Genomic DNA, 25,651 nt, shown 5'->3' with positions numbered 1-25,651 from the left:
TTAGCATGAAAAGCTCTATTGTACTATTTAATGTCAGCTTTTACAGCACTAAAAAAAGTATAAGTTATTCTTGGAACTGTCCCACATAACGACATTTCGGTTTTTGTTGAAACTTTTCTTTATTCCCTCCAGACTGTTCGTATTTTGTATCGATTTCCTCACGTAAAACCCGCTATAAAACATGGTAATCATCTTGAGATTTGTAATATTTTTATCATTAAACAACTCTGTCAATACATTTATCCGTAGGTATCTAAAATATTGTCTTGGAAATACATTCTCTTGCAGGGCCACCATGTTTTTGCAGGGTCCACTCTACGGACTCCCAAGGACCCAAAACCGTACTTATATAGCCTGCATGTGAACTACACAGGATCTTCCTGCCGATTTATTCCCTTTAGTAGTACATGAGTGATTGAGTAACAGACAGACACCACACATTTTTCATATAATAACATAGATAAACCTATAAAAATAGCATCACGCGGTAACTATTAAACATTTTCAGACCTGACGCGGTGGAAACGAGATAGATCCATGCATGGTCCTCATATATTATGGTCCGTATACATGGGCCATGGAACCATGATAAAATATAAACAACAAACAGTGGCGCCGACTGCATGGGGCCTGGGGGGCCCGAACCCCCTAAAAAATTCGTTATGGGTGAGAGGAAAAAATGTGTCACGCTTGTCGATTTTCCCCGGAGTGTCCAGATATCGAGATTCGAGATATCAAGGTTCAAATGTTGATCATATGACTCTTCTAAAATGCTTAAAACTCACTACTTTTAAAATTTCCCGGGGCAAGATTCCCGGTTTGGCCCCCACCCCAATATTTTTTGTAAGTCGGCACCCCTGACAACAAATGGTAATTTCCACAAGTTTATATATTACTCCACTACACCTGGTGGTGGCGTTATATGTTTTTTATGCGCGGAAATTGCCACTAGTTGTTTATAATTTTACCGTGGATATCAAGCGGCGAGGTTTACCCAAAAACCTCCCTTGGATGCACCAATGTGAGAAATCCTAATTGCCTCGGCTGGCCCGCGTTCGAAAAAACGCACGTACAAAACGTGTTCCAATCCAACCCGGACCTCACTCGCTTTCCGAACAAAGCGAGCTTCGAGGACGGAAGGGAAGGGACCGGAAATCACGGATTTGGGATTCCTTGATGGACTCTTCTGGACGATGCTAATAAACCCCCTAGACCGCCTCCGGCCTGGCTAGGCCCATACAACCTGCCTCCCACTTCTTACCTGGCCGTAATGGTCACCTGCTGGCACATCCACTCAGTAAGCTCGAGAGCATCGGATAACATATAAAAGCGTCTGGCAGCGAATGTTCACCAAGACATTATCTATTCTTTGGTAAAAACCAATAAAACAATAGCTATTACAATTGCAGATAGGCATAGGCGTTCGTTTTTCGCAATACGCGTTTAATAAATAAGGATTATAAATAAATGAATAAATATTTACGTCGTTTTGAGGAATTTATGTACGCTAATTCCGGCGATTTTAATAAAATAAACACATTTTTGTGGTTCCGTAACATCCATCGTTTTTTAAAAGAGAGATTTGTATTCGTAATTATTTGAGCATTAAAAATAAATAATAATAATTTCATGTTCCTCTTCATTGATGAATTCCTTCCAAATGAAAATTAATACCAAAATTCATAGTCAGAACTAACCCGAATTATTTTCATTTTACAGTGTGTCAAACATAATTCCTGTGCGTAAATGGCTCTGTGAAATATTTGTACCATGAAAAACATTTAAAATACCTCGAAACACCACAATTTCGTATCCAAATCAACAATCTCAAGTAAAAAATATTGCAAACACCTCCACCAACGGGTCCCACAAGATGCTCAAATATATGCGGGCTAATTAAGTTACCGGTCAGGCCAATCGAAAGCTGAATATCGAGACAACTTACAACTGCTAAACCCTCCCAACGGAGATGCCCCGTCAAGGAGCAAGCCAATGTCAAACTGCCGCAAACGTTCAACTCCCCAAATTTAATGCTAGAAGTTAAAAAATTTTCGCTGTAAACAATGTTGGCAAAAAGGGATAAACAGTCACATTAAATTTTAACGATGTTTTCTGTGTATTCGACACAAGAGAAAGCAAAAGGGCAATCTATTATTTAATGCATGAATTTTTATATAAATATTTTTTTTTATTAACTATCTCTAAATAAACTAAAGAATTATAACGAACATGGAACCCCCACTTCCATTATGCCCTTCTCTGGCTGCGGCTTTTCGAAGACTTAAAAGGCGAATGAGTATTTGATGTCTCCATTAACAAGACATTACAAGAGATGAACAAAAGCCAGCAACTTCTATGAGGGAAAAATAAGGTCCACCAATAGGTATTATTGAAGTTTCCTCGACTAAAATTTCACCATTATTTGACCCTGTCTTCCTTTAGATCAATGAGATTAGTGATGGTCGTGATGCACTGTCTGGCACAATGATTTTATGCCCCAATCAATTCACATAGGAACCACAACAATGCACATTATTTTTGCAATCGGTGCCATGGAAAAGATGTCACCGAGAGAAATAAATCTACGCAAGTTGAGATTATTGATTATTTTCGTCATTATTGAAAACGGATGCAATTCATTTTCTAAAAACACAAGTATCAAGTCAAAAACTTAGGCAATAAATACGAAGGTGAGTTCAGGTGGATGTAAACCAATAACTTTGAGAGTAACCATTTGGTTTGCCTTAACGAACCATTGTGTGTATTGGAGGAAAACCTTGTTGGTATACGACAGGTCACAGTCAAAGCTAACAAAATCTACAATTATCGCACCCCAGGGAAATATCCATAGACCCGACAAGATTTGGAAACTAAAAACATGATATTAACAAATAGCACAAAAAACATAAACGGCATCGAAAACACACAAAAAAATAAAATGAGAATTTAAAAAGCAATCTTGAAACTAGCATACGAAATTGCAACTGAAATACCAAATTGCATTTTTGTCATTGATAGTATCATCGGCATCATGCTAGTCTCCGTTATCTATGACAGGGGTTAATATTAACCAAACCGCCCTGCGCCACATAAGTATAAACGCAGAGGAGTACATTCAATTCTCCTTGTAAACGCTGTTGACATTGACACTTAAATATGAAATACGACGTAAGGTAAATCAAAAATGAATCCATTAGGAAATTGGAGAGAGACCAAGTGCAGACGTACGAGTCGCCTAGACGACTTCAAAAACAAAGCAACACTTCGGTTGGAATGTTGTTTGGGCGTTAGCCGCAGGTAGCAACCAGTCAACAACACTAAGGTACACGAGCAAGAAGGCGAACGCAATGGAGAGTTCCAGGCTTGCCTTCGTAGATTAAGAACAGAAAAATAAACTTTGGAAACTAAAATGAGAATGGTATTAATTAAATTTCGCACCATCTCTACGACGATGATTTCTGCCGGCGAGCCGGACTTGGCGTTCCAATTCCGAGATGCCGAAAAAACAACAAAAAGGTCGTGCAAGAGTGCGTACGAGGCGCTGAAAACAGGAATTGGAGACGAGTCATACGCCTCCCGGGAACACAGGTGGGAAATGGAAAGCCCGTTAAGAAGGAGCGGGTTAAGCGCATGAATTTGCCGCAGGGTGGGACTACTCCATTCATGCGGAAAGCATTAACACTCAGTTTTTCATGTAAAATATGCAAAAACACAGGAACGATACAACCGAAGTAACAAAAATGAATAAAAGTCAGCGCAACATCACCTCAGCATGCCCGCCAAACACCGCAAGAGAATCAAACTCTCCAAAGCATAAAACCGAAGAACATTCAATAACAGCCTAACAGCGTAAACTAAATAAAAAATTGAAATAATTTCCAGGAGTAATTCCATAATGACTTCACTTTTCACTGACAGCGGGTCTATTCTCCAGCACGGTCACCCACCGTGCACCTGTGCCTGGAGGCGACGGAGCCCCAGGGAGCAAAACCACCTTCGGCAGGTAGATCCGCTTCTCATGAGTACCGAAACCAGAAATTTGGGGACTATGGAAGAACGCATGATCAAACATCACGTACCTGATAGACACCGACACCCCAATTTAGTCATGCTAGCAGCTTTTCCACACCATAGGCACACAAATATATCCACAGAAACACAGACGGACAGAAAACTTCCCTCACACTACCTTCTTCCACAACACCACTTCTTGCACTTGTTGTTCAACACGGCATATCCGAAAAACGGCGGCGTCAACTACTTCACATTCTTCACGCGAGGTGGAAGAGTGCGCCGAGTGCAGTGCCATCTCGATGGGATCAAGTAAACTTCTTCCCAACCTGGTTGCGCTCTGCGATCGTGGGGAATTGTTTCTGTGTGACGCATGTTATCCACTATTTTTTCAATAATAAATCCAAGTCCCTTTAAATAAGAACAATGGCTGTGCGTGCAGGAGTTGACACATTTCTCTTGAGGCTGTTAAAAAAATCGGGGTGAGAAGTAGTTTTATTCTTGATGAAAATACTATTTTTTCTTTTGCTATGATGAAATTAGAATAATTCATGATTTTTCTCTTGGCGTGAACCTTCTTACTTACAGTTACCCTTACTCATGCATATACCATCGTAATATTGTATGCATGGCCATAATTTAGTTCCTGCATTTCATTAAGTATTTGTTGTAATTTCGTGGTCATTTACGTATTTATGGGAGAGGCTTAACCAAAAAGTGCTCATTGTGTTGTTTAATCTGATACCGGTGAGAGTAAAAAGCAGCATTTATAGCCAATAGATCGGAATTTATATTCCTTACTTTCGATTATTTTCGGTCGCCGATTGACGATGCCCTTGAACGTAATTTACAATAAATTATATTATTCTACCGTGTCTTACATCTGCCGACCTGTATTGTAGACTACTTTGCCTGTTGATGGCCTTAGAAGGCGAGACTTAGGATATGATATACTTCTGCCATTGTTCCTATAAATCCTACTTCTTTTCGCATTGGAGAATGGACTCCCTTTGCTAAATATGATGATGTTTTTGTGTCTTGTTTGTAGTGCATGCCGTCTACAGCAACAATGTCAAACCTCATGGAGTACTCGCAGTTTAGCTACTCAACCCACTCAACCTCACAGTGGTGGCAATCGAAAAGGGGCAGCTTCCCTTGCTGCTGAAGTGCAAGCTTCTCCAGAACCATCTGATTCTGGGGCAAAGCAAATGCCCCCATTATCAGAGCCTTTGCCTGGCCTACCAAATGTCACATATTCTTCTGCTCAACAAGAGTCGCATGAGACCAAGGTGACAACCCTATCTAATGGTCTCCGTGTTGCATCAGAAAATAGATTTGGACAATTCTGCACTGTGGGAGGTTAGCTATCCAAATTATTCTTTTCTACTGGTGCCTATGGTATTTTTTTCCCATCTGTACATCTGCTGTGAGTCCTGCCTCCCTCATAAAGTAATATCTGCTTAACATCCATTTGTCCTCATCCCTTGACAGAGTTATTATTTTAACTTCCTCCCTTAAAAGTTGTGGTGAAAGAGTGAATGGTCTGGCTCTTTCTAACTGGTTTATAACCAATCACGAATTATACAAAAGGTGAGCAGATCCTCAAGTTTCTTTTTTCACAGTTACTTGATCGGAATTAAGAATCTTAAATTATACATTGCCGCCATTTCCTCACATTCCCATCATATAAATTGTATGAATGTTGAAGGAAAATATTTTCCTTGACAGTTACAGATAAGTTACAGTTAAAATTTTAAATTTAATTTACGAAAATTTGTTAAATCTGCTGTTGAATGTCATTGATCTCTCATGCATTCATTCAAAGTTTTATTTCTTTTGCAGTGGTAATAGATTCCGGTTCTCGTTATGAAGTTGCATATCCTAGTGGAATATCCCATTTTCTCGAGAAGCTAGCATTCAATGTACGTGGCTGTTTTTCTTTCATAAATCATGTTTTCATGTGATTCCTGGTTGTTAGCAATTTTACTATTTTATGTTTGATCAGAGAATATTTTGATGTACCAAGTTGCAATATTTATTCGTAACGACCTCAAAAAAATTTTTTGTTGTTTTAACTCATGATTCAATTACATTATCGAATCAAGAAGCATTAAATTTGCATGTGTCTAAGCATAGAATATGTTGCCCATGAAATTAAAATTACAGTGTGATTGTATATTAACAAATATTCACATAATGTGTCTCTCTCTTACAGTCAACGTCAAATTACAAGGATAAAGACAAAATATTGCAAATACTTGAACGTCATGGGGGAATTTGTGATTCTCAATCGTCCAGGTAAGAGCAAATGTTGGCAATGTTATGTCTGCCATTTTCCTTTCTGCAAGATTCCTTGTTCGGAATGGAATGTTATTGTTCACTTCATGGTCGTTCATAATTCTGCTCACTTTTCCATAGGGACACATTCATTTATGCAGCATCAGCCGACAGGAGGGGAGTCGATGCGGTCATGAAAGTTTTAGGTGATGTTGTTCTCAGGCCGCAAATCTCAGAAGCTGAGGTGAGTGAAGGTTTGAAAAATGAAAATGTGTTGCTTCTATTGTATTAGGCATTTAAACTTTGTGTGAAGAATCTGGCAACTAAACCACAGAATAGTTATGCCATCATTATACTTTACTGCATATCTGTGTTGTCTAAAACATTATTTAAAGACTAATTGCTTTCTAAGGAAATGAAGAAACCCTTTTGATTCCCCCTTGAACTATTTGGCCAGTTGTGATTCGGCCAGGCGCCAATATTTGTGAACAACGTAAGAATGACTTCAACCAGTTAGCTTTAATCATCATCATCATCACTGGTCAACAATCCTAGGATTGGTTTGACGCTACTCCACTCAATTTATATAATGACATGATGGAATTCTCTCGGGTAAAATATTCCAGAGGTAAACTAGTCCCCCATTCGGATCTCCGGGCGGGGACTACTCGAGAGGGAACATCGGTCAAACGAGCTTTAATCAGTTGATAAAAATGTTTGTAGTATAGCAATATGTGCTTAGGAAACTACTTATTCTCTACACTTGCAATAGTGTTTGCACTCAGGAGGAATAACAAATAAAAGTTATGAATTCAATAAATATTATCACCTCTTTAGATAAATATTATAACATAAATTTAAAGTAACAACCATTATTATTTTTTGGTTCTCAGTAAAATTTTGAATACTCTGCCATCAGCCTCATAAGTAGCAACTTCTGTAAATCCACTTAAAGGAGCTGTGGGTGACGACAAATGCAGTTACTGTCTCAAAAATCCTCTCTAGTGGTATTTGTGTTGGTGTCATCTGCTCTTAAGATGATTACGTGTATTATAATTAAACTTGTAAATTGATTTCCTTAATAATAAAGCATAATGTTCAACCATTTATTAATTAATATGCTGTATTTGATTTCTAGTTGGAGATGGCAAGGATGACAATAAGGTTTGAATTGGAAACAATGCTTATGAGGCCTGAACAAGAACCAATCCTGATGGACATGATTCATGCTGTAAGTGATAAAAGTCATTCAAATGGTAGAGGAGGTCTGGGCTTGATTAACGTCAGTGATATTTTTATGTGGTGGCTCATTACTTTATATTGTCCCTCGGTGGCATGCAACAACTCTCAGTGATAATACATCCGAGGTCTGATATGCAAAGATAAGTGTTTTGTAGATATTCAGCAATAGTTGTTAAATATTTGTTTGTTTGGCCGGTGGAATGAAAACTTTAATGAGAGCCACCCTAGTCATTTTTTTTCTATTTCTCCAAACATTTTGGGGGGGGGGGGTGACCATCCCCCTCTTAATCTGCCACCAGAAGGGATTTGCGTTGTTTTAGTACTATTAACACGTTGCGCACTGGGGTATGCTAATGTTCAGAATATAACTTTACCCAATCAAACATTATGATGCATCAATTCATTATGAATAACGAACAACAACTGAAAATGTACTAACGAATACGTATTGTAAGCTTTAAAATTGTTTAGGTTGACGCAGCTATGTGACGAGAATTTTCGTCATCCGTCAGGAATGTTCGGGATAAAAATGACGAGAATTCTCGCCATCGGTACGCAGCATGTTAATGGATGTAGGCTTAAAATTGAACGAAATAAGTGTTTTCATTTGCTCAGATAATTTTAGTTGATTAAACTCCTCCTTTTTCAGCCCATGTTAGTGAAATATTAATTTTAATCCTCATTTGCAGGCAGCTTATCAAGAAAATACCCTAGGGCTCCCTAAAATCTGTCCGGAAGACACCATTGAAAAAGTAGATCGATCAACTCTCTTCACCTATCTATCACAGCACTATTTACCACAGAGAATGGTTGTGGCTGGTGTAGGCGTGGAGCATGACACTCTTGTAGAACACGTTCAAAGGTATGTAACTCCCGTCATTACTTAAGTGACCTGAGGTTTGGATTAATCCTGACATGGAAATGTCCACCTTGTTTCTCTTTATCTGGAGTCCTGGCAAATTTAGAATTTGTCCTCCTTTTTTTTCAATGAAAATGATGATTTCAATATTACAATTTGTGCTCTTTGGCGTATCTTTTTACAATTAAGCCTTAGCTTAACAGTAAATAAGATATTTCAGCAAGATACTTGCTGTGAGTTAATTGTCACAAGTTACGATATAGGAGTTTTGCGTCGATCAAATAACCTTTAGCCACCAGATTTAAGTGCCAAATGGTGGTCTTGTGCAGCCAGATTTAATTTGAACACCTTAAAATTATTGTGACTGTACGGCCAGGCTAGGCATTTAAAGGTTAATGAATACATACATTTTAATGTATTTTTATACTTTTTTTGAAACTTATTCCACAATCTTCAACCTGTTTGTCCTGTTATTGCTGCCCTAATCATTTGACATTTGAATTGATTTGTTGAGTTAATAATAATGTGAAAAGTAGATGGTTCATTACTATTTTATTGGCGACCTTGCACAGTATGGAAATTACTTGGGTCTTTTCTCATCGATTTGATTACAATCTACCATGGTTTCAGTTTCATGCACAATGATCTAGTTCCAGTACTTATCCATCCATTACCTATATCACTTGACTTTGGCTTACTATGTCGAAGCAATTTTTCATAGTTATTACATTTGTGTTGAAAGAAGCTATCATTTTATATCCGGAGAAGACTCAAATATTTCGATCAGCTGAAACCAGTGATTATTATATTTTTGATGCATTTCTATTCCTGGAAACAGCTTTTGGATTTGTGGGAGTGCTTATCATATTGTGTTTATTGTGATCCATATCTCAAAAAGTAAATGTCTTCCTCCTCGGAGCTGTAATTTTCATCTGTCTTCCATTTTATTGTAGTTTTATAGCTATTCTGTAGCATAACTTTTTAGTTTTTATTGATCCAGATTACAACATGCTTTTTTATTTATGTTCTTACCTGGATCATGTCATTAATGATTCATTCCTGAATTCATCCTTTAGGTACTTCATAGATAACAAACCGATTTGGGAGGAGGATAACAGTTTATTGATGCCCGTCAAAAACTTGGAAGTGGACAACTCCCTAGCACAGTACACTGGAGGATTGGTGAAGGTATGTGTGATTTGGTACATTAGATGGCTTGCCAGGAACGTATCCAGTGGGAGAATGTCTTCAGCTTTCACTCAAAATGTTTTCCCTTGTGGCGACTACCCATGTTATATCATACTATTGCACATCCATTAGTTCAAGCCTAGACATAATGTAATGAAAAATTACCATCTGACAACATTTCAGAGAATTAATACATAACCTCCTTATGGGCTGGGGCAATCTTACTAGTGAATTGCATCAGCAATCATTATCAATGTAAAAAATTCTTCCAAAGAAGTCGTATTTCATGGTTATTCATATGATGATGTCATTCAACGGTTGGTTACCTTTAATTAAAGTCCACCATGAATGTTGTGGCCATCGGATTAGATTCTGTGGAAGGTATGGTAACCATTTTATCAGAATTTACTGCATTACCACTGTGGAAATTTTTGAAAATTATGTGGAATAGTCTGGGAATTTTACCTTTATATTTGTCGAGCCGCAGTATATTTCATTTACCGTATTTACTTGTGTGAGCCATGCCCTTGTGTATCCTGTGCACCCATGCATCCATGTTTGGGCTGGCTCGTGAGGAAAAAAAAACTTCGTAGCTCTTTTTGGGTGTGGTCTAATATTGGCAGTGGCGCAGCAAGGGGGGGGGGGGGTTTGGGGGACTAAACCCCCCTCCCCTTCCCAGAGCTCAGAGAAATATTTAAGTTTAATCCATTTTACTTAATTGGATTGATATTACTAATATAATAGTGTAAGGATTAATAAAATATGTATCCCTCAGAAAGTCGTGAAACTCACCATTTTGAACCGTTTATCTTAAAATTCCGCAATTTAATAATCTTGCACCTACCGCTAATCTTGGTGAGTATTCCATACCACCACACACCCCAGTATTAGTTGCACATAAAACCCCCCAGCTTTAATTCCTGGCTGCGCCCCTCAATATAGGTAGGGGAGACTGGGGCACAATGGGACAGTTTTAGCATTTCATTTTTATATCCCACATAATTATTGGAAAATGGAAGATTTTGGTTCCATTGCTTAAAGAGTATATTCCTCAACTTATTAAAAAATTCGCAAGTAATGCAACTAACTTAAAGTAGTTGAAATAGTCAAGTTTCTTCTTTGTTGAAAAGTGTCCCACTCTGCCCCAGCCTGGGGCAGAGTGGGACAGTGCACGGGGTAGAGTGGGACAGGGTTGCATTACTCAATAAAATACAGTGTTTAAATTAATTGAGGGTACAAATGAATTAATTAACATTAATGGGTGAAATATACATGCAAGCGAACATTTTAATCAAGAAATTTTTATTCAAGATACATGTGCTGATAAAAAATATTAAGTCATGTAATTATAAACTTTAAAACACTGCATGCAATGTTTTTCATCAACATTTAATTACGCTAATGGCTGAAGTTCTGCCAACTGTCCTTGGTGGTAAATTTAGTCACTTTATTCTGGAACTGTAGCTATATCTTCCATTTCCAATCTTTTTTTTAGTTCTTTAATGTGAAAATCTTAAATTTTCTTGACATTTTATCGCTCATTTTTCAACATTTTCTTATGACCAGGTTGTTTTTTCTCTCTCTCCTTTGATGATATTATTTTATTTATTATTGATGATATTTTCCAGTCTCTTTTTAACTGGTGTGTCCGTAGGTATCTCCTATATTCTCTTTTGTCTAGCATGTTTAGATATTAGCCTGCTAGATTTTGGACGTTATTCTTCAGGGGGGAAAACTATGCTCTCTAAAACGAAGTTTCAACCCGGGTTGTCCTGGGCTTTCGAGATTTTACTCGGTTTCTAAGTGAAATTCTAAAGGTCCAACAAACTGATCTTTGACAGTTTCTTGGGCAAGGTCTTTGTCATTAAAAATACTTGGGTTAACAGGGCATATCCTGGTTGAACATAAAGTAAAAATAATATGTATTATTAGATGTAAATGCTTTTTTATATGCTGTATTCAACCAAGTTGCAAATTGTTATTCTCTCTCCTGGGTGGTTTATAGGCCATTTGCGGTCATTTCAATATTTTTTCGAAAGGCCAAACAAACAGTTATATAATTGATTGCAGTGAGGTGACAAAGTAAAAAGTACCACCCATTCCTTTTAACTAACTCAATAGTATCGGCAGAAATATATGATTCGTGGTTATGTAAAACTAGCAATGCAGGGTTTTCTTTAAAAAAATTTGCGTGATCGATGAAATATTTTAAAACCAGTAAAAATAAATTGATAGCCATCCATTCAGAAGGACATGCGGCACCTACTGATCCTATGGGACACTTCAACAGTATTTTTGGAGGAATTTCACTCTAGACAACACAAGAAATGGAGGAATTGTATTAACCTGAACCTTTATAATATAGCACAATGACATCGAGGAGCCTCTTTCAGAGGAGGTAACTTCACCTACTTGTTTTCACCTTTGAGGGCTATCACTTTTCCCTGGAGTTGAACGGTAGTGGAACCACTTTCATCATGATTACACCTCCAGCGGAAAATACATGTTGACATAAAGAGCTGATAGATCGGAAAAAAATGCACTCACAACCGTCCTATAGAAGCCCACGTCTCTGGCCAGTGAGGTTGCTTCTGGTTTTCGAAGGCTAATCGAAGGATTCCGCTTCAAAAAAACGTAAAATAAACCAACATCAGCGATGTCTTTCTGATCGCAAGATGGCGTGTATTTCTTTCTATTTCTCTGAGCTAACTCATATACTAATTTTTTCGTGCGCAGAGGAGACAGTCTGTGGTGCAGTCGTGCTGCAGTTTTAAGTCACAGTTTACTATGGTGGTAATTTATTTTATAAGCTATGAATCTCAAAAATTCAATTTATAAATAATTTGATTTAAATAGATAATACGTAATAAACAATCTTGCCTCAAAATTCTCTTTAAAAATCAAGTTTTATTGCCTGTTTTTCTTCCTTTCACGCAAATCACAGAATGTTCCCAGAGCAGGCTTGTAGAAAGGAGGAATGTGGCAGCAACTATTGTTTATGAGACTCTCTCTTCTCACTACCTCAAGCTCGCTTCTGGCCAAGACTGAACTGTTCCTTACAAAGAGCACATCTATATAACAGATGTGGGATTCAGGAAATGTAGACAAATTGTCCATACGATCGGGGTTCACACTAATTATTTACTTCGGCATTACTTTTCTCATGTTCATTGCTGTTGCCATTCTTTAGTTTTGTCCTCACATTCACTAACTGAAATGTACTGCTTCAAATCCTAAAGCATCAATATGGAGCCAAAACATTATAAAGTAAGCATGATATGAAATTTGAGTGCGTTTAGGTAACGGATATTGATACTACGAAGCTACTGGGCTGTAATTCGGCATCAAACTGTGCCCCAATTCGAGTTGTCCCACTGTGCCCCAATCCAAGTTGTCCCACTGTGCCCCAATTTCAGCTGTCCCACTGTGCCCCGCATGTCCTGAAGTCTTGTATTTGTCAGCAAAAATTTTAAATATGTTACTTTCGAAAAATATGTTTAGAAAAATATTACTAAGTCTTTAAATAATGTATTCACCAAGTCATTCCTTATGAAACTTGCTATAATTAAGAGAATTGCATAAATATTCATAACATGAAAGTTACGAAAATTATAGCAAAAAACATATTTTATAACATTTACGCGAAGCTACATAAGATTAGGAAATAAGATTTTTGTGCATTATTCCTCGTGATATGACTTCCTTAATTTTAATGCATTTGCCCTTTGACCGAGTAAATTGTTTAAATAAATCAATTGTCCCACTGTGCCCCAGTCTCCCCTACTCGTGATTTGTTGCTAAATCGATAAATGTACGTCACTGTGATTAATAAGGTTAAATAATGTTAGAAATGTAATTCCTGCGAAGGTTTCCTATACCCTTTTTCCAAACTGACGGCGGCTGACCTTGAGTGTGCTCGAAATCCACCCATACATCTAGCCAATCACAGAAGAGCGACAGGAGAAAGTGTGTGTAGGAGCCGGCAGTCTCTCTGATCTCCGTGTAGTGAACTCCATCTAGCAGTGTTGCCAAACCGAATCTGGGGAGATCGCACAGCTTTCATCTGAAAATCTTCCGCCTTCTCCGAAAGTACCATTTTTTCCAAGGTTGGCAATGCCGGTCGGCCGTATGGAGTGTAGCGGAGGGGAAAAGGGAAGTAGATGGAGGGGAAACGGTGAGGTGGAAGGGGCCGCGCTTCTGATTGGCTACTCGCTATTTTCCACCCAGCCTCCGTCAGTTCGGAAAAAGGGTATAGTTCAATGCTAAACTCTGAAGAAATAAACGAAAAGAATTTGAGGGAAATTGGTATGCGGCTTACATTAAAATTTGGAGGATTCATGTAAGCCGCGCACCTCCTTTTCCGGAAAAAAGGTGTGTGGCTTCTACAGGTAAATATGGTATGTCGTTCATTATTCTCTCCATCTTTCAGGAACATTGTGAAATTCCAGTTCACCCTGGCTCTGACCTACCCGAGCTTGCACATGTAGTCATAGGTTTGGAAGCTGTCGGCCATCAGCATAAGGACTTCATCCCAGCTTGTGTTCTCAACATGGTCATGGGTGGCGGAGGATCTTTCAGTGCCGGAGGCCCAGGAAAAGGAATGTACACTAGACTCTACACAAATGTACTTAATAGGTAAAGATAGAAATTTTTTGTGTTGCGTGATATTTTGGGTGGTTTGAAATCCTGTTTAAATTTGGAAATATTACTACACATACTGTCGTGAGCCCAGTGGCGGATCCAGGATAGGGACAAGGGGGGGCCTAAGTGGGGGTTCGGAAAAAATTACCATTCTATCTAGTGTAAATTGGATACCCAAGGGGGGGGGGCTATAGCCTCTTTAGCCCCCCCCCATAGATCCGCCACTGCGTGAGCCCAATTGACAAAAGACTGGTGTGAAATAACAAAATGCAAGTCTGATTGATCTCAAAGACAATTTGTACAGTTTTTATTAAATAAGATGTTTAAATGCTTCAAATACTTGGTTGGCGCATAAGAATATTGGTTGGTTATAAGTGCCAATCATCTTTTTTCACATGTCGGTTTGGCCCACCATGCCTTGTAATTCACCATCTTTCAATATGTACGCCCAGTCCCTCATTAACCCGTCTTATTTGGACCATGAAAAGCAAGCTTGAATTGAAACACTGCAATTTGAGTTACCATGTATGTACTTTTAAGTCCAATGTTATTGGACTTAACCCTGATACTTCACTTTCACAAGTTTAATACATACTTAAGAAATTTGGGTTATCCACTTTTGATAATAATAGAATTTTATAAAAATGCTTCACAAAAGATAAATCATCTCTTCCATTATTCCATTTCTAAGACATTTTGCCAATAAATATGAATAAATAACAACAGACACTGACTGTGAGCTACAGGCCATAGGTGAGTGACTGAGAGCTTTTGATTATTTCTGGTAAGTTTGAAAAAAAATATTTATCGTTTCAGACACCATTGGATGTTCAATGCCACTGCCTACAACCATGCTTACATGGACACTGGTTTATTTTGTATTCACGCAAGCTCTCCCCCTAGCCATGTGCGTGACCTGACTGAAGTTATGGTGAAGGAAATGGTTGCTATGGCTGGGAATATTGATGATGTAGAACTTAAGGCAAGTCTTTATTAAATCATCAAAGTACAAGGTTGGCCAGGGAAAGGAATTGACCTCCCTACCCTGAATATGTGGTATTCACATGCCTTTGGCTAACGCCCATATTCCTGATCAATATTTAAGTCTTTATCCTGACTATTAACTCTACCTGGTTGCCATACTGGTATTACGAGGACCATCGTGAGTACCCATGGTGGCTTAGACCATTCTCCACAGTTGACTATTTGAGTCTAAACTCAAATCTAGCTGCCAAATTTCAACACAATCACTGCCATTGTCTCACATTTTGTAAAAGAAATGTATCACGTAAATTCCATTTGTGATATTATATTCCAGTTATGCTATTTTATGATGAGTGATAGACTATGAGTGATATTGGTTTAGATATAAGAATTACATAGTTTGTAAATTTGATGATCGAATGTTATCACGATTACTCTGACTCAAGTGAGTTGAGTCTAAGCCTTAGTTACGGAAATACAAAACTCTATGTCAAAGTCAACTCAAGATTAAATTAGGTTCTGAAATTCGACACTAAGTATGGGGTGAGCTCTACCCTCACATATCTGAACAAACCTTCGGGTTGAATCTCTGACTGGCTGAACCCCAAAATGCTCAGCATCTGTTCTTACCCACTTATAAGTCTCCTCCTTGTAACATTGCTCTGGGATAACAACCAAGGTTGATGCTATGTTGGAGTTATACTGTAACTTAAGTGTGTTATGGTATGAATTGCTGGGAAAAATTGCAATTTTGCTCATATGAGTGGTGTTCTAATCTTGCTTTATTTATCTCGCAGAGAGCCAAGAAGCAGTTGCAGTCAATGTTACTCATGAACCTCGAGGCCAGGCCAGTTGTTTTTGAAGATATTGGCCGACAGGTGCTCGCCACGGGACACAGGAAGAGGCCAGAGTATTACATCGAGGAAATAGGTGTGTTATTGCAAGTTTCAGAGTGATTTACCAATCGCATTGGTAAATCCAGGGATTTTTCTTGAATTTCATCTGACCTATTACCTCACTGTATTTCTAGATCCGACAGAAATTATAAATTAAGAGAGTAGGGATGTGCGAGTAGTGCTTTATGATCTCGAGTCGAGTATAGAGTCAAGTTGAAAACTACTCGCGATATCGTGTCGAGTCGAGTTTGGTCATTTCTGAATCTGGCAATATAATAATACCTGTATACCACAAATTATTCTCATTTTTCAATCTCTTGGTGAATTTTCTTTTCTGAATGCTTGGCTTGGTGCAAAAAGGAAAAGATAATGAGGAATGTTGATGGTGATTGTGTCAGTATAAGGAGAGGAATGATAATTTGTGTCTTGAAAAGTTCCATAAGCACTGTTGAAATGAATTAAAGTCTAGTAATATGCGTTCAATTTAATTAATATGTATGCATCCAAATTGCTAGAAATAGCCCTGAGTGAAAGCATTTGCACCATTGTAATAATTTTTCATGATAGCGCTTCCTGAAGAATGATGAAGATAAAATGGATTGACCGTGTGAGTAACCAGGAAGTGCTAAGGGGAGTAGGAGAAAAGAGAAGCCTCCTAAAAACATTAAGCAGAAGAAGGGACAACTTAGTTGGCCACATTTTGAGGCACGATGGTCTGATGAAGACAATCGTTGAAGGACAAGTGGAAGGGAAAAAGGGCAAGGGACGGCCCCGAATGAGTTATATCGGACAGGTTACAAAGGATGTAAAAGAGAATAAATATGTAGCTATGAAGAGATTAGCGGATAGGAGAGAGAAATGGAGAGCTGCGTCAAACCAATCTTAGGATTGTTGACTAATGATGATGAGCGCTTCCTGTCGGCAGAATTCAGAACTTACTGGCCTCGGCAGCTCTGTAACCGAAACTACTCGACTCTACATTCGAAATGCTTTTCGAAGCACTCAAGTCGAGTACCAACTACTCCACTCGAATTTTCGAGTACTTGCACATCCCTATAAGAGAGACATTTTACTGAATGGGTAGGTGTAGGAAATCGTTTTTCCCCAAGAAATGAAAGACTTCAATGAATGCTAGGTGGGTCTTAGTTTGTGCATCTTTTATTTTTTTATCGTGCATATTTTATTTGAGATAAGGAAGTTGTTATAGCTTACATCTTGTGATGTTGGGATCCCACGAATTATGTAAACTTCCTTGAAATCTCAATTTAGTATTGCCCCTCTTTGGTACAAGTTATCTCTCTTAATCTTTCTTTTTAACTACCCTCTTTATATCAGCAACACGTAGCAATGTACGTTTAAACAAATAATAAACTATCTAAAACATCAACTTAGCAAAATGTACGTTAACATTTAAACCTACCACAATCAAAAATCCAAATCTCAAACAAATTAATGCATTTAAATAAAATAAATAAAAATAAGAGTTGGAGAAAGCCCAATATTACAGTCTTAAGGCATCCATTTTAGAGTTTACTTTCCATTATAGACCAGGCCTTAGGCATCAAAGCATGGGAAGCTACCATCTCAAATACTGCGTGGAAAACGCATGAAGAATTCATCTGCATCATATGCATGGATAACAATTAATATTTCCATATGAAATCTTGGCGAATTTCCATCTGTTTCCTTTCTTTCCTTTGTTTTAATGGTTGGATTTTAATTTTCCAGAAAAAATACAGGCTGAAGATGTGTGCAGAGTCGCTAGTCAGCTCCTTCGCTCGAATCCTGCTGTGGCAGCCAGAGGCGATTTATCAAAGTTACCTCCCCTTGAAGATATCCAGGCGGGACTGAGTGATGCTTCAGGGAAAATGCCTGGCGGAAGAAGACTGTCATTGTTTCGGTAGTTTCCTCGAATATTTCTTCCCAAAAAAAGTGTACAGACCAATTCCACATTTATGTTGATTTCACTGCTGTTTTAAGAATAGATTTGCCATTTTGTGTTTCAAATAGTGCCAGTGCATTGACCATAAGGGCGTTACTCACCAACGCATTTATTTTGTCATGTCATGGACTCTTCATGTGAGAAAGAACATTGTGTGTGTGACTTAAAACAATAAGCATGTACAGACGTACATTCTTTTGCAATAATATATTGCTGCCAGCTTAACTCGGTTAAAATCCTCTGCAATTTGAAACATATGCTTGAAAGCATTTACTGGCAGAACTGGAATGAATTCTACTTTAAAGTTGTTTCACCCTGAATGCAAGTTTAAATTCCATCTGGAGGTACAGTAAATGGGGTTTTAAACCCTTAATAGCCATAGTGCCCATAGGATCATGCAGTAATTCTATTGAAAAAAAAATCTATCAGAAAAGGAAATATGATTTTTATTAACCATGTAAATACAATTGTTATTAGTTAATATTTATCCTCTAATTTTTTATGCACATGACCATAATCTATTTGAAACCTGTTTTCAGATGTAAACTGTTTGCTTTTTATTGTTTCTCTGTCTTGTTTTTTTTAAGGAAAAACTAATCATTTAATGTTTCAAGTGAAGGTTGATTACATCTGAAAATCATGAGAGAGTTATAAATTTATCTACTGTGTTAGAATTCTGTTTTCCTTCATGGTTGATTTTCTATTCAAATTCCATTCCAAAATTGTTTTGGTAGCATATTACGCGTGCTGCTACTCTGGAGTCCTAAATCAATGCCTTATTAGAAAAAAATAAAAGTGATATTCCTGCTCATGTGACGTCTATTTTATTGAGTACACACTCGAGGTTATCTACTTCGACTTCCGTTGCCTCCCACAAAATGGTAGTTTTACTTCATCAAAGAAAACGAAAGACATTGATTGGGATTTGTTACCAACATTAGTGTATTCATAATATACAAATTATTTGGTTTTAGAAATCCCAGTTTATACAAATGTTAATGGTCAATTTTAACCTCATTTGAAAAAGGCCAGATTGGCGGCCAGTGGCAGACCTAGATTATATACGAATAGTCAGTAGTTTTACATCGTCTGGGGTTACCAATGCATGCATGAGGCACAGAGCTCAGTGAAACATCTCTTAATAATCATCTATTAAAATTGCCTATGGTAGGAAAATTTCCTTTATTTGATAGGATATTAATAATCCTTATTTAAGCCAAGCGCTACCTGTTAGCAACCTGCATTGTATTGGCGCTCATAGCCTCGCACCAAGGTGGCCTCAAATGGCGGCAGCTGGAACCAAAATGACATCACACGGGCTTTTCCCAGCATTCATATTTAGCCGTCGCATTTTCGCACGCTCGAAATTTTTCACTTTTCATTGAATTGGGAAACATAATCCCTATCATCATTTAAAAATCTGAAATTGAGAAATACGTACTCCAGGAGTAATAATCTTTCGATTTAGGCAATTAAAAAAAATAGGGAACCACCCTGTACCCAGTTGAATTCATTAATGCATGTGTGGTTAAAGCAAGTGGGGTTGGGTGCCTTTTGTGAGAGCCCAGACAATTTTGTAGGCACGGGTGATCTGGCTAGGTTGGCTGGTCGGCGTTTTCCGAGGGCCCCGAGCTTAGTGGCCCCCACAGCACTCAAAAGACTCGAGAGTACTTTAACCAATGTTTTTTTTTTTTAATTAGAAAATTCCACCATTTCATTATAGCTGCTTTATTTTCAACATACTAGGTGTAAAAAGATCATATTAAAATAGATAAAATAAAGTTGTCAGAAGATAAAAGAGAGCCTGATGCTTTTTTAAATGGGTTATTTGAAAAGGCTATTTTAGAGCTTTTTCAGATTTCAGTGCTGTTTCAAGAAACAAATTCACTGAATAATTAATAAAACCATGATGCATTATGAAATTTTTTAAGGTGAGAATTTCTCACTTTCGACATTATTTTTTATTATGCATTTTACTTTTTTTTATTGACTTTCAACTAGTTTTTGACAGAATAGCGTCAAAATCCATTTACAGCTAACCGAATTCCTAAAATTTTCCTGGGGAGAGCCCTCAAGTCCCCCGGAAACGAGGGCCCCTAATCAACCCAGACCGCTCCTTGTAGTAGGGGTTTTGTGATTGGGAAAGTGAGCATAGAGGAAGACTCAGAGGAAATTTGATATTTTCCAGTGTACTAAGCCTTGTTTGTAAAAGAAAATGGATGAGCTAAACTAGTCCATTCAAAGTTTCGTTTTATGTGCCAAAGCATACCTTAACATCTGGTATACCCCAAGGAAATACATTATGTCATACAAGGAAAATCCCTCAAGTCTCACTCTAATTTAACTATGTGATAGGAAATGGAAAACCATAAGTTGTAGTTTTTGTTTCAGCTGCCAAAGATTAATACTTTTCGAGATATTACTGACGGAAGTAACACTAAAATGCCTAAATTTATGGAACACACAGCACAGCAATGCTCTGTCAGGGCTCTTCATCCTAGCAACGGGTTATAAGGAGCTATTGTTGTGATGCGGACTGCGTATATTTAGGAGTTTCCGTGGTACCGTCAGTCGCTAATATCTTGAAAAGTATTTGGCGTTGGCTGCTGAAACAAAAACTGCAACTCATGGGTATCACTTAGCAAAATTTGAATGATATCTGGTGGTGACATTTGAGGTACTTCCCTTGTAAGAGATATCCGTACCCAATTTGTGATATTATTATAAAACATGTAATTAAAATAAAAATATTTTTTTAAATTTTAATTCTAATAAGGTGCTGATATCATTATTTTTTTAAATTTTGGTTTCCTTAACCTTTTCTGTGCTACAAGTTGAACAACCACGGCTTGCACCCCTCTAGTTTTGATCCTGGGAACGCCCTTGGATAGAGGATTATTGCTTCTCAACTAGTTGTCTTGTTAGAGGATGTATATTGTAGGCAGTTGCTGCGTGAGAAAAATTTTCAGTTCCTTTCACTGGACCATCAAATATTTCAAGGATTTGTTGGGGAGTGTCTGAAGGCTTCACCCTTGATCTGAGACCCTGCATAAGTTTCCATAAAATGTTCTCGGTATCGCCACCAGGTCAAGAACTGCATAACTGGTGACGTTTCGATGTCTGACTTGGACATTGTCCACAGGGCTGTGAGTGTCAAGGGAGAATGTGAGAGAGAATCCCTCGACACTCACAGCCCTAAGAACGATGGCCGAGTCAGACATCGAAACGTCGGCAGTTATGCAGTTCCTGATCCGGTGGCGATCCCAAGAACATTTTACGAAGTCTATTCACTGGGAAAGCACTAAATCTTTCTTAACCCTGCAAAGCTCTTCAGGGCTGCGATAGAAGAGGTCCCATTTCATATTTTCTTCCATTTTATGCCACCTCTTCTTTGCCATCTAGCTTCCTAGAGCTCTTCTCATTTACCGGCCTATTTCTGGGGACACATTTTCCACATGAGAAGAATAGGATATTCACTGGGCCTGCTTAGTGGCTCTTCTGACCTCAACTCTCATTCGTCGTTGGACTAAATGAAGGGCATGATATAGTGTGCCTCTTCTTTTTTCTAATGACTTACTTACAATTTGGAGCCCATACAGTTTTTTTATTAAAATTAGTCTCTTAAAACATTGACCACATATTAGATCATCAATTACATATTAGTGATTCATATGCAAAACTTCCACGGAGAAAAACTCATTAGCCTTGACCAAGATTCGAACCCGGACCTCCTGAATTTTGGTCGAGTGCTTTAGCCAGATAAGCCACCGAGGAGTCATTCCCCATCATGGAAATTTGTAGACTATACCAGACAAGATGGTCTGGACTGCTGAGCATATCATGCGTCTAATCAAGAGTGAACACCTTCAGCACGCAAAGTTCTGGCTTTGCCCTCCAGCTGTGGCACTGTATGCATGACTTAAGACTGCTAGTAGCATAGTATGCATAGAAGGATTTAGGGGGGGCACAGAGTACGTGTCTCCCCCCCGGATGCTTAAAAAAATAGACAAGATTTTTTATATGTTATCATTATGCTCATTTTCTTTGTATATAACGGAGCCTTAATCATTTAATTTCACATTATGTACATAGTAACTTTCATATTAAAGTTAAGGGAATATTTTGTATAGTAATTGGTGTGCTTTGTTTTTGATCTCAAATGTGAGGACATTTGCCTGTAAGGCCCTTGTGCCCCCCCAGAAAAAATTCTGGATCCGGCCTTGATAAGAGTGCTCAGCAGTCCAGACCATCTTGTTGGATATAGTCCACAAATTTCTACAGAGGGGTATGATGCATCAGAAGCCTAACTTCTTACAACACTCAACAGGAAATCCGGGGATCTCTGTTAGAATCCTGATAAAGGCGAATGAGTTTTTCTCTGAAGAATTTTCACACATTTCGCTCATTAGAAGTGAATCCGTGAAGCTATTACTGTTGCTATTCCAGGTATACAATTATTGAATCATGTCTTGTAGGTATATTATTATAAAGAATCTAAAATGAATTTCACTCTATTTTGAAGTAATTTGGCTATCGTGACCACTTCAGTCAAGCTCCATGCCAAAAAAATCTCTCCCTCTAACCATTGGCACTAAAATTCTACTGCGACTCTGTTGCTCTGAGGTCGGTCACCATGACAGACAAGGTGAGATGAAAAGTCTCCTTGCTGGTCACTATGACAGCCACGGCAGTCAACATGTTAACCTCCAAAAATGTCCTTGTAGTGCAACTGCAGAGTTGGAACAAACTTTGTCTGGATAATTTTTCACCTTCAGTCCACAGATTCATAAAGTACGACAGTTATCTTAAAATTATTTACATTTTGGCTGTAATTTATGTAAATCCACACTACATATATCTATAAATTATCATTTAAAAGTTCTTCAAAAGATAATCTTTCAAACATTAATATCCTGACAGAAAACCATTGTACATCCAAAATGTATGAATGACCAGATAATGGCCAAATAGCAACCATTAGCTAAACCAGAGAGCTCTTGAATAAGAAGGAAAAGAATCTAATTTTTCCAAAGTACAGATACACCTCCCACTTCAAGCTGTAACTTTAGCAATTAAATCCAACTCCACCTCTTGGGATAATTTATGTTACTGGATTCTCCACTGTTACTCCAAACAAAAAAACTCAGGAAAAACTTATTTACACATCAGCAAATATATTTCAAATGGTTTTTATAATAAAAAACTTACAATGTTGGCATTACTTATTTCATTCCATCGTTCGATTTTTACAGCAAAACATTTTTGGAGATGATCCCAAAAATATTTTAATTCATGCAAGTATTTAGAAGTGCCTTCCTAAGGAATATTTTCAGAAAAATTTCACACCGAGTAGGGGCTATACCATTATTCTGAGTAAATTGTACACATAACTGGATGCCATGATCCTGGCAAGAACTTAGAAAAAAATAACACTTTCAATATCTTCACTTATAAGTATAAAACAGAATAAAGCAACATTGAGCAAACGATCATGTTTCTCTCCCTCGTAATTGCTTCCTTCGACCGGATCCTTGGACAAACCATCTCATGAGCAATATGCTTGGGGTCTCTACTAAAAGAGATAGGACATATGAACAGAAGTATGTGATGCAAGTATGACCCAAGAAAACAGCAGCCTGCGAAGAGAAAAAGAAATAGTGACAGAGTGACACAAATTCATAAAATAAATTAAATAATTAGATTTCACAGAAAAGAAAGCAACTGCATGACACATGCAGGAATACAGAGTCCGTGAGATGGGCATATTCAGGGACATTGGCTGCCCAAGTAAAAATTCCAGCCGGAATATTTAGAAGGATACCGCTAGATCTAACAAGATTTCGGAGGAACCTAATAGGATTCAGTAAGATTCATCAGGAAATTGCATTTATTTGGAGTAAACGAGCAAAGATAAGACAAACAACTACACACTTTCAAAAATTTTCTTTAAAAAGTAATTCATGAACTTCCGAAGTGATTAAACTCTTGATTTTGGAATGTGTTTTTTTGCCCTGACCCCGATGATTACGGGCTTAATTATATTTTATGAAGGCAGCAAAAATAAAGTCCCAAAATCATTCTGGGTGAGGGACCCAAAAAAATGTTCCACAATCAAGAGTAAAATTGCTTCTAAAGTTCATGAATCGCATTTTAGATAAAAATTTTGTAGATGCTCTCTGATGGGAATTCTGGCTTTAAAAGAAGTTGTTTCTTCCCAGAGAATTTTTTTTAACTTTATCCTTCATAGAACTTAATCAAGCATTATTTCAGATGACATTTTTGCATATTTTCAGTGATATCCGTCAATTATTTATTTAAAAATTTGGCCCATTGGATGCCTGAGCAGAGAGACACTTATCCCTTAAAATTTCATTTTGTATCACACTGCAAAGTTCGAGAACAATCAGATGTTGACACTTGGGTAGCTTCCCTTGTTAGAATTAGTTTGTGACATCCAGTGACGTCATGGTGAAATTAGCAGTGCCAGAATGCACTTTCCTTAACTTTCTTTAGAGGTGAAATATTACTCAGTGTTTTTTATTATAAGTTATTACTTACATTTTACTACAAACATTTTTGTTTTGGTTACAAATGTAAACATAAGAAATTTTGAGGCAGCAAAATTGATAAAAGTGTTACTTGACTGTTATGCCTTCTGTCAAACAGTGCCGGAATGGCGCTCTGGTACGTTCCGGCACCATGACACCACTAGTGACATCTTATCATCTACAAAATGGTTACGGCCATCGATTTTTCAGCATGAATAGTTTGAGAAGAAGGCAATGATTTGAAAAGGGAAAAATACAGGTCTCTTAGATCGATTGTCTATGAGTTTACTTCGTGGAAATTCATGGTAGTAAGATGGATGCACTCTCTTAATTTTTCCGACTTATTCACAATTAAAAATAAAATAAAATTCTTGAATGAGCCCATTTTCAGATAGATGATAACATACGATAGTTACACAGCTACTCACCAATGGTAAGAAATCAATATGCCACGCACTTTCTGAACTCAAATAAATAGAATTCATCAACACGGGATTAAGTAGGTAAGCGCCATATGTTAATCTGCTCAGAGGGACCCATCCTCCAAAGGAGAGAATAGAATTAATTATTCCTGAAAGAAGACAATAGCATGAGTCAAGCATAGAACAGACAACAGACAAAAAAGTTTTGACATCTTACCAGCTCATTTATATCATCAAATTACCTGCATGACCAGTGCAGCAAGCTATAATGATCCAGGCTAGTCCTAATCCCCATACAGTCCGGCTGAGAGCTACATAGAATGCAGAGGCAGTTACCGATATGTCCCTCTCGTAAATGCCAAATAAAACGATGATGTTACACAAAGATCCGAGAACCCACAGAAGAATTGTCGTTTTCTTGAGAATGAATTGAAAAAAAAGATGCAAAAATGTTATTCTATTGTTAAAAATAATTTTAAAACTAAAACTCAACCACGTCCCTATAAAATTTAAAACGAATTTATATTACACAGTAAATGAATATCTAAATTAATAACTGAACCTGAATTGATTAACATTGCGACAGAACATGACTGTGTAACAATATCAACTATTTGCTTTCTGCTTGGTTTTATTGTCTA

At 37.7% G+C, this 25,651-nt stretch overlaps 3 protein-coding genes across 8 annotated transcripts in view; 1 reads left to right on the top strand and 2 right to left on the bottom strand.

Annotated features, from left to right (window-relative positions):
* The window catches only part of LOC124169827 (protein crumbs), a 278,415-nt gene extending 274,190 nt beyond the window's left edge, over nt 1-4,225 (bottom strand). For 3 of the 5 annotated variants that reach the window (XM_046548608.1, XM_046548610.1, XM_046548609.1), the window contains exon 1: nt 4,080-4,225. In XM_046548608.1, coding sequence (XP_046404564.1) covers nt 4,080-4,110 — 31 coding nt within the window. In that variant the 5' untranslated portion in view covers nt 4,111-4,225. The remainder of the gene's footprint in view (nt 1-4,079) is intronic. The other 2 variants (XM_046548612.1, XM_046548613.1) reach the window with 1 other exon arrangement.
* A 109-nt stretch (nt 4,226-4,334) lies between these two features.
* LOC124169097 (mitochondrial-processing peptidase subunit alpha) lies at nt 4,335-18,851 on the top strand. The gene is made up of 12 exons (XM_046547579.1): nt 4,335-4,493; nt 5,060-5,370; nt 5,854-5,933; nt 6,227-6,309; nt 6,430-6,532; nt 7,427-7,519; nt 8,220-8,392; nt 9,466-9,577; nt 14,007-14,212; nt 15,035-15,200; nt 16,000-16,132; nt 17,827-18,851. The coding sequence occupies exons 1-12, from the start codon at nt 4,438-4,440 to the stop codon at nt 18,000-18,002; spliced, it is 1,692 nt and encodes a 563-aa protein (XP_046403535.1). The 5' UTR covers nt 4,335-4,437; the 3' UTR covers nt 18,003-18,851.
* Nucleotides 18,852-23,190: 4,339 nt separating this feature from the next.
* Nucleotides 23,191-25,651, bottom strand: part of LOC124169007 (nose resistant to fluoxetine protein 6-like) — a 159,805-nt gene continuing 157,344 nt past the window's right edge. For both annotated transcript variants that reach the window (XM_046547468.1, XM_046547467.1), the window contains 3 exons: nt 25,253-25,427; nt 25,017-25,159; nt 23,191-23,676 (listed from right to left, as the gene is read on the bottom strand). In XM_046547468.1, the coding sequence (XP_046403424.1) occupies nt 23,530-23,676; nt 25,017-25,159; nt 25,253-25,427 (465 nt within the window). In that variant the 3' untranslated portion in view covers nt 23,191-23,529. The remainder of the gene's footprint in view (nt 23,677-25,016; nt 25,160-25,252; nt 25,428-25,651) is intronic.

Source organism: Ischnura elegans, chromosome 12 (genome assembly GCF_921293095.1).
Source record: "Ischnura elegans chromosome 12, ioIscEleg1.1, whole genome shotgun sequence".
Lineage (NCBI taxonomy): Eukaryota > Metazoa > Arthropoda > Insecta > Odonata > Coenagrionidae > Ischnura > Ischnura elegans.
Note: the sequence above shows the minus strand (reverse complement) of the source record. Positions and strands in the feature narration are given on the sequence as shown.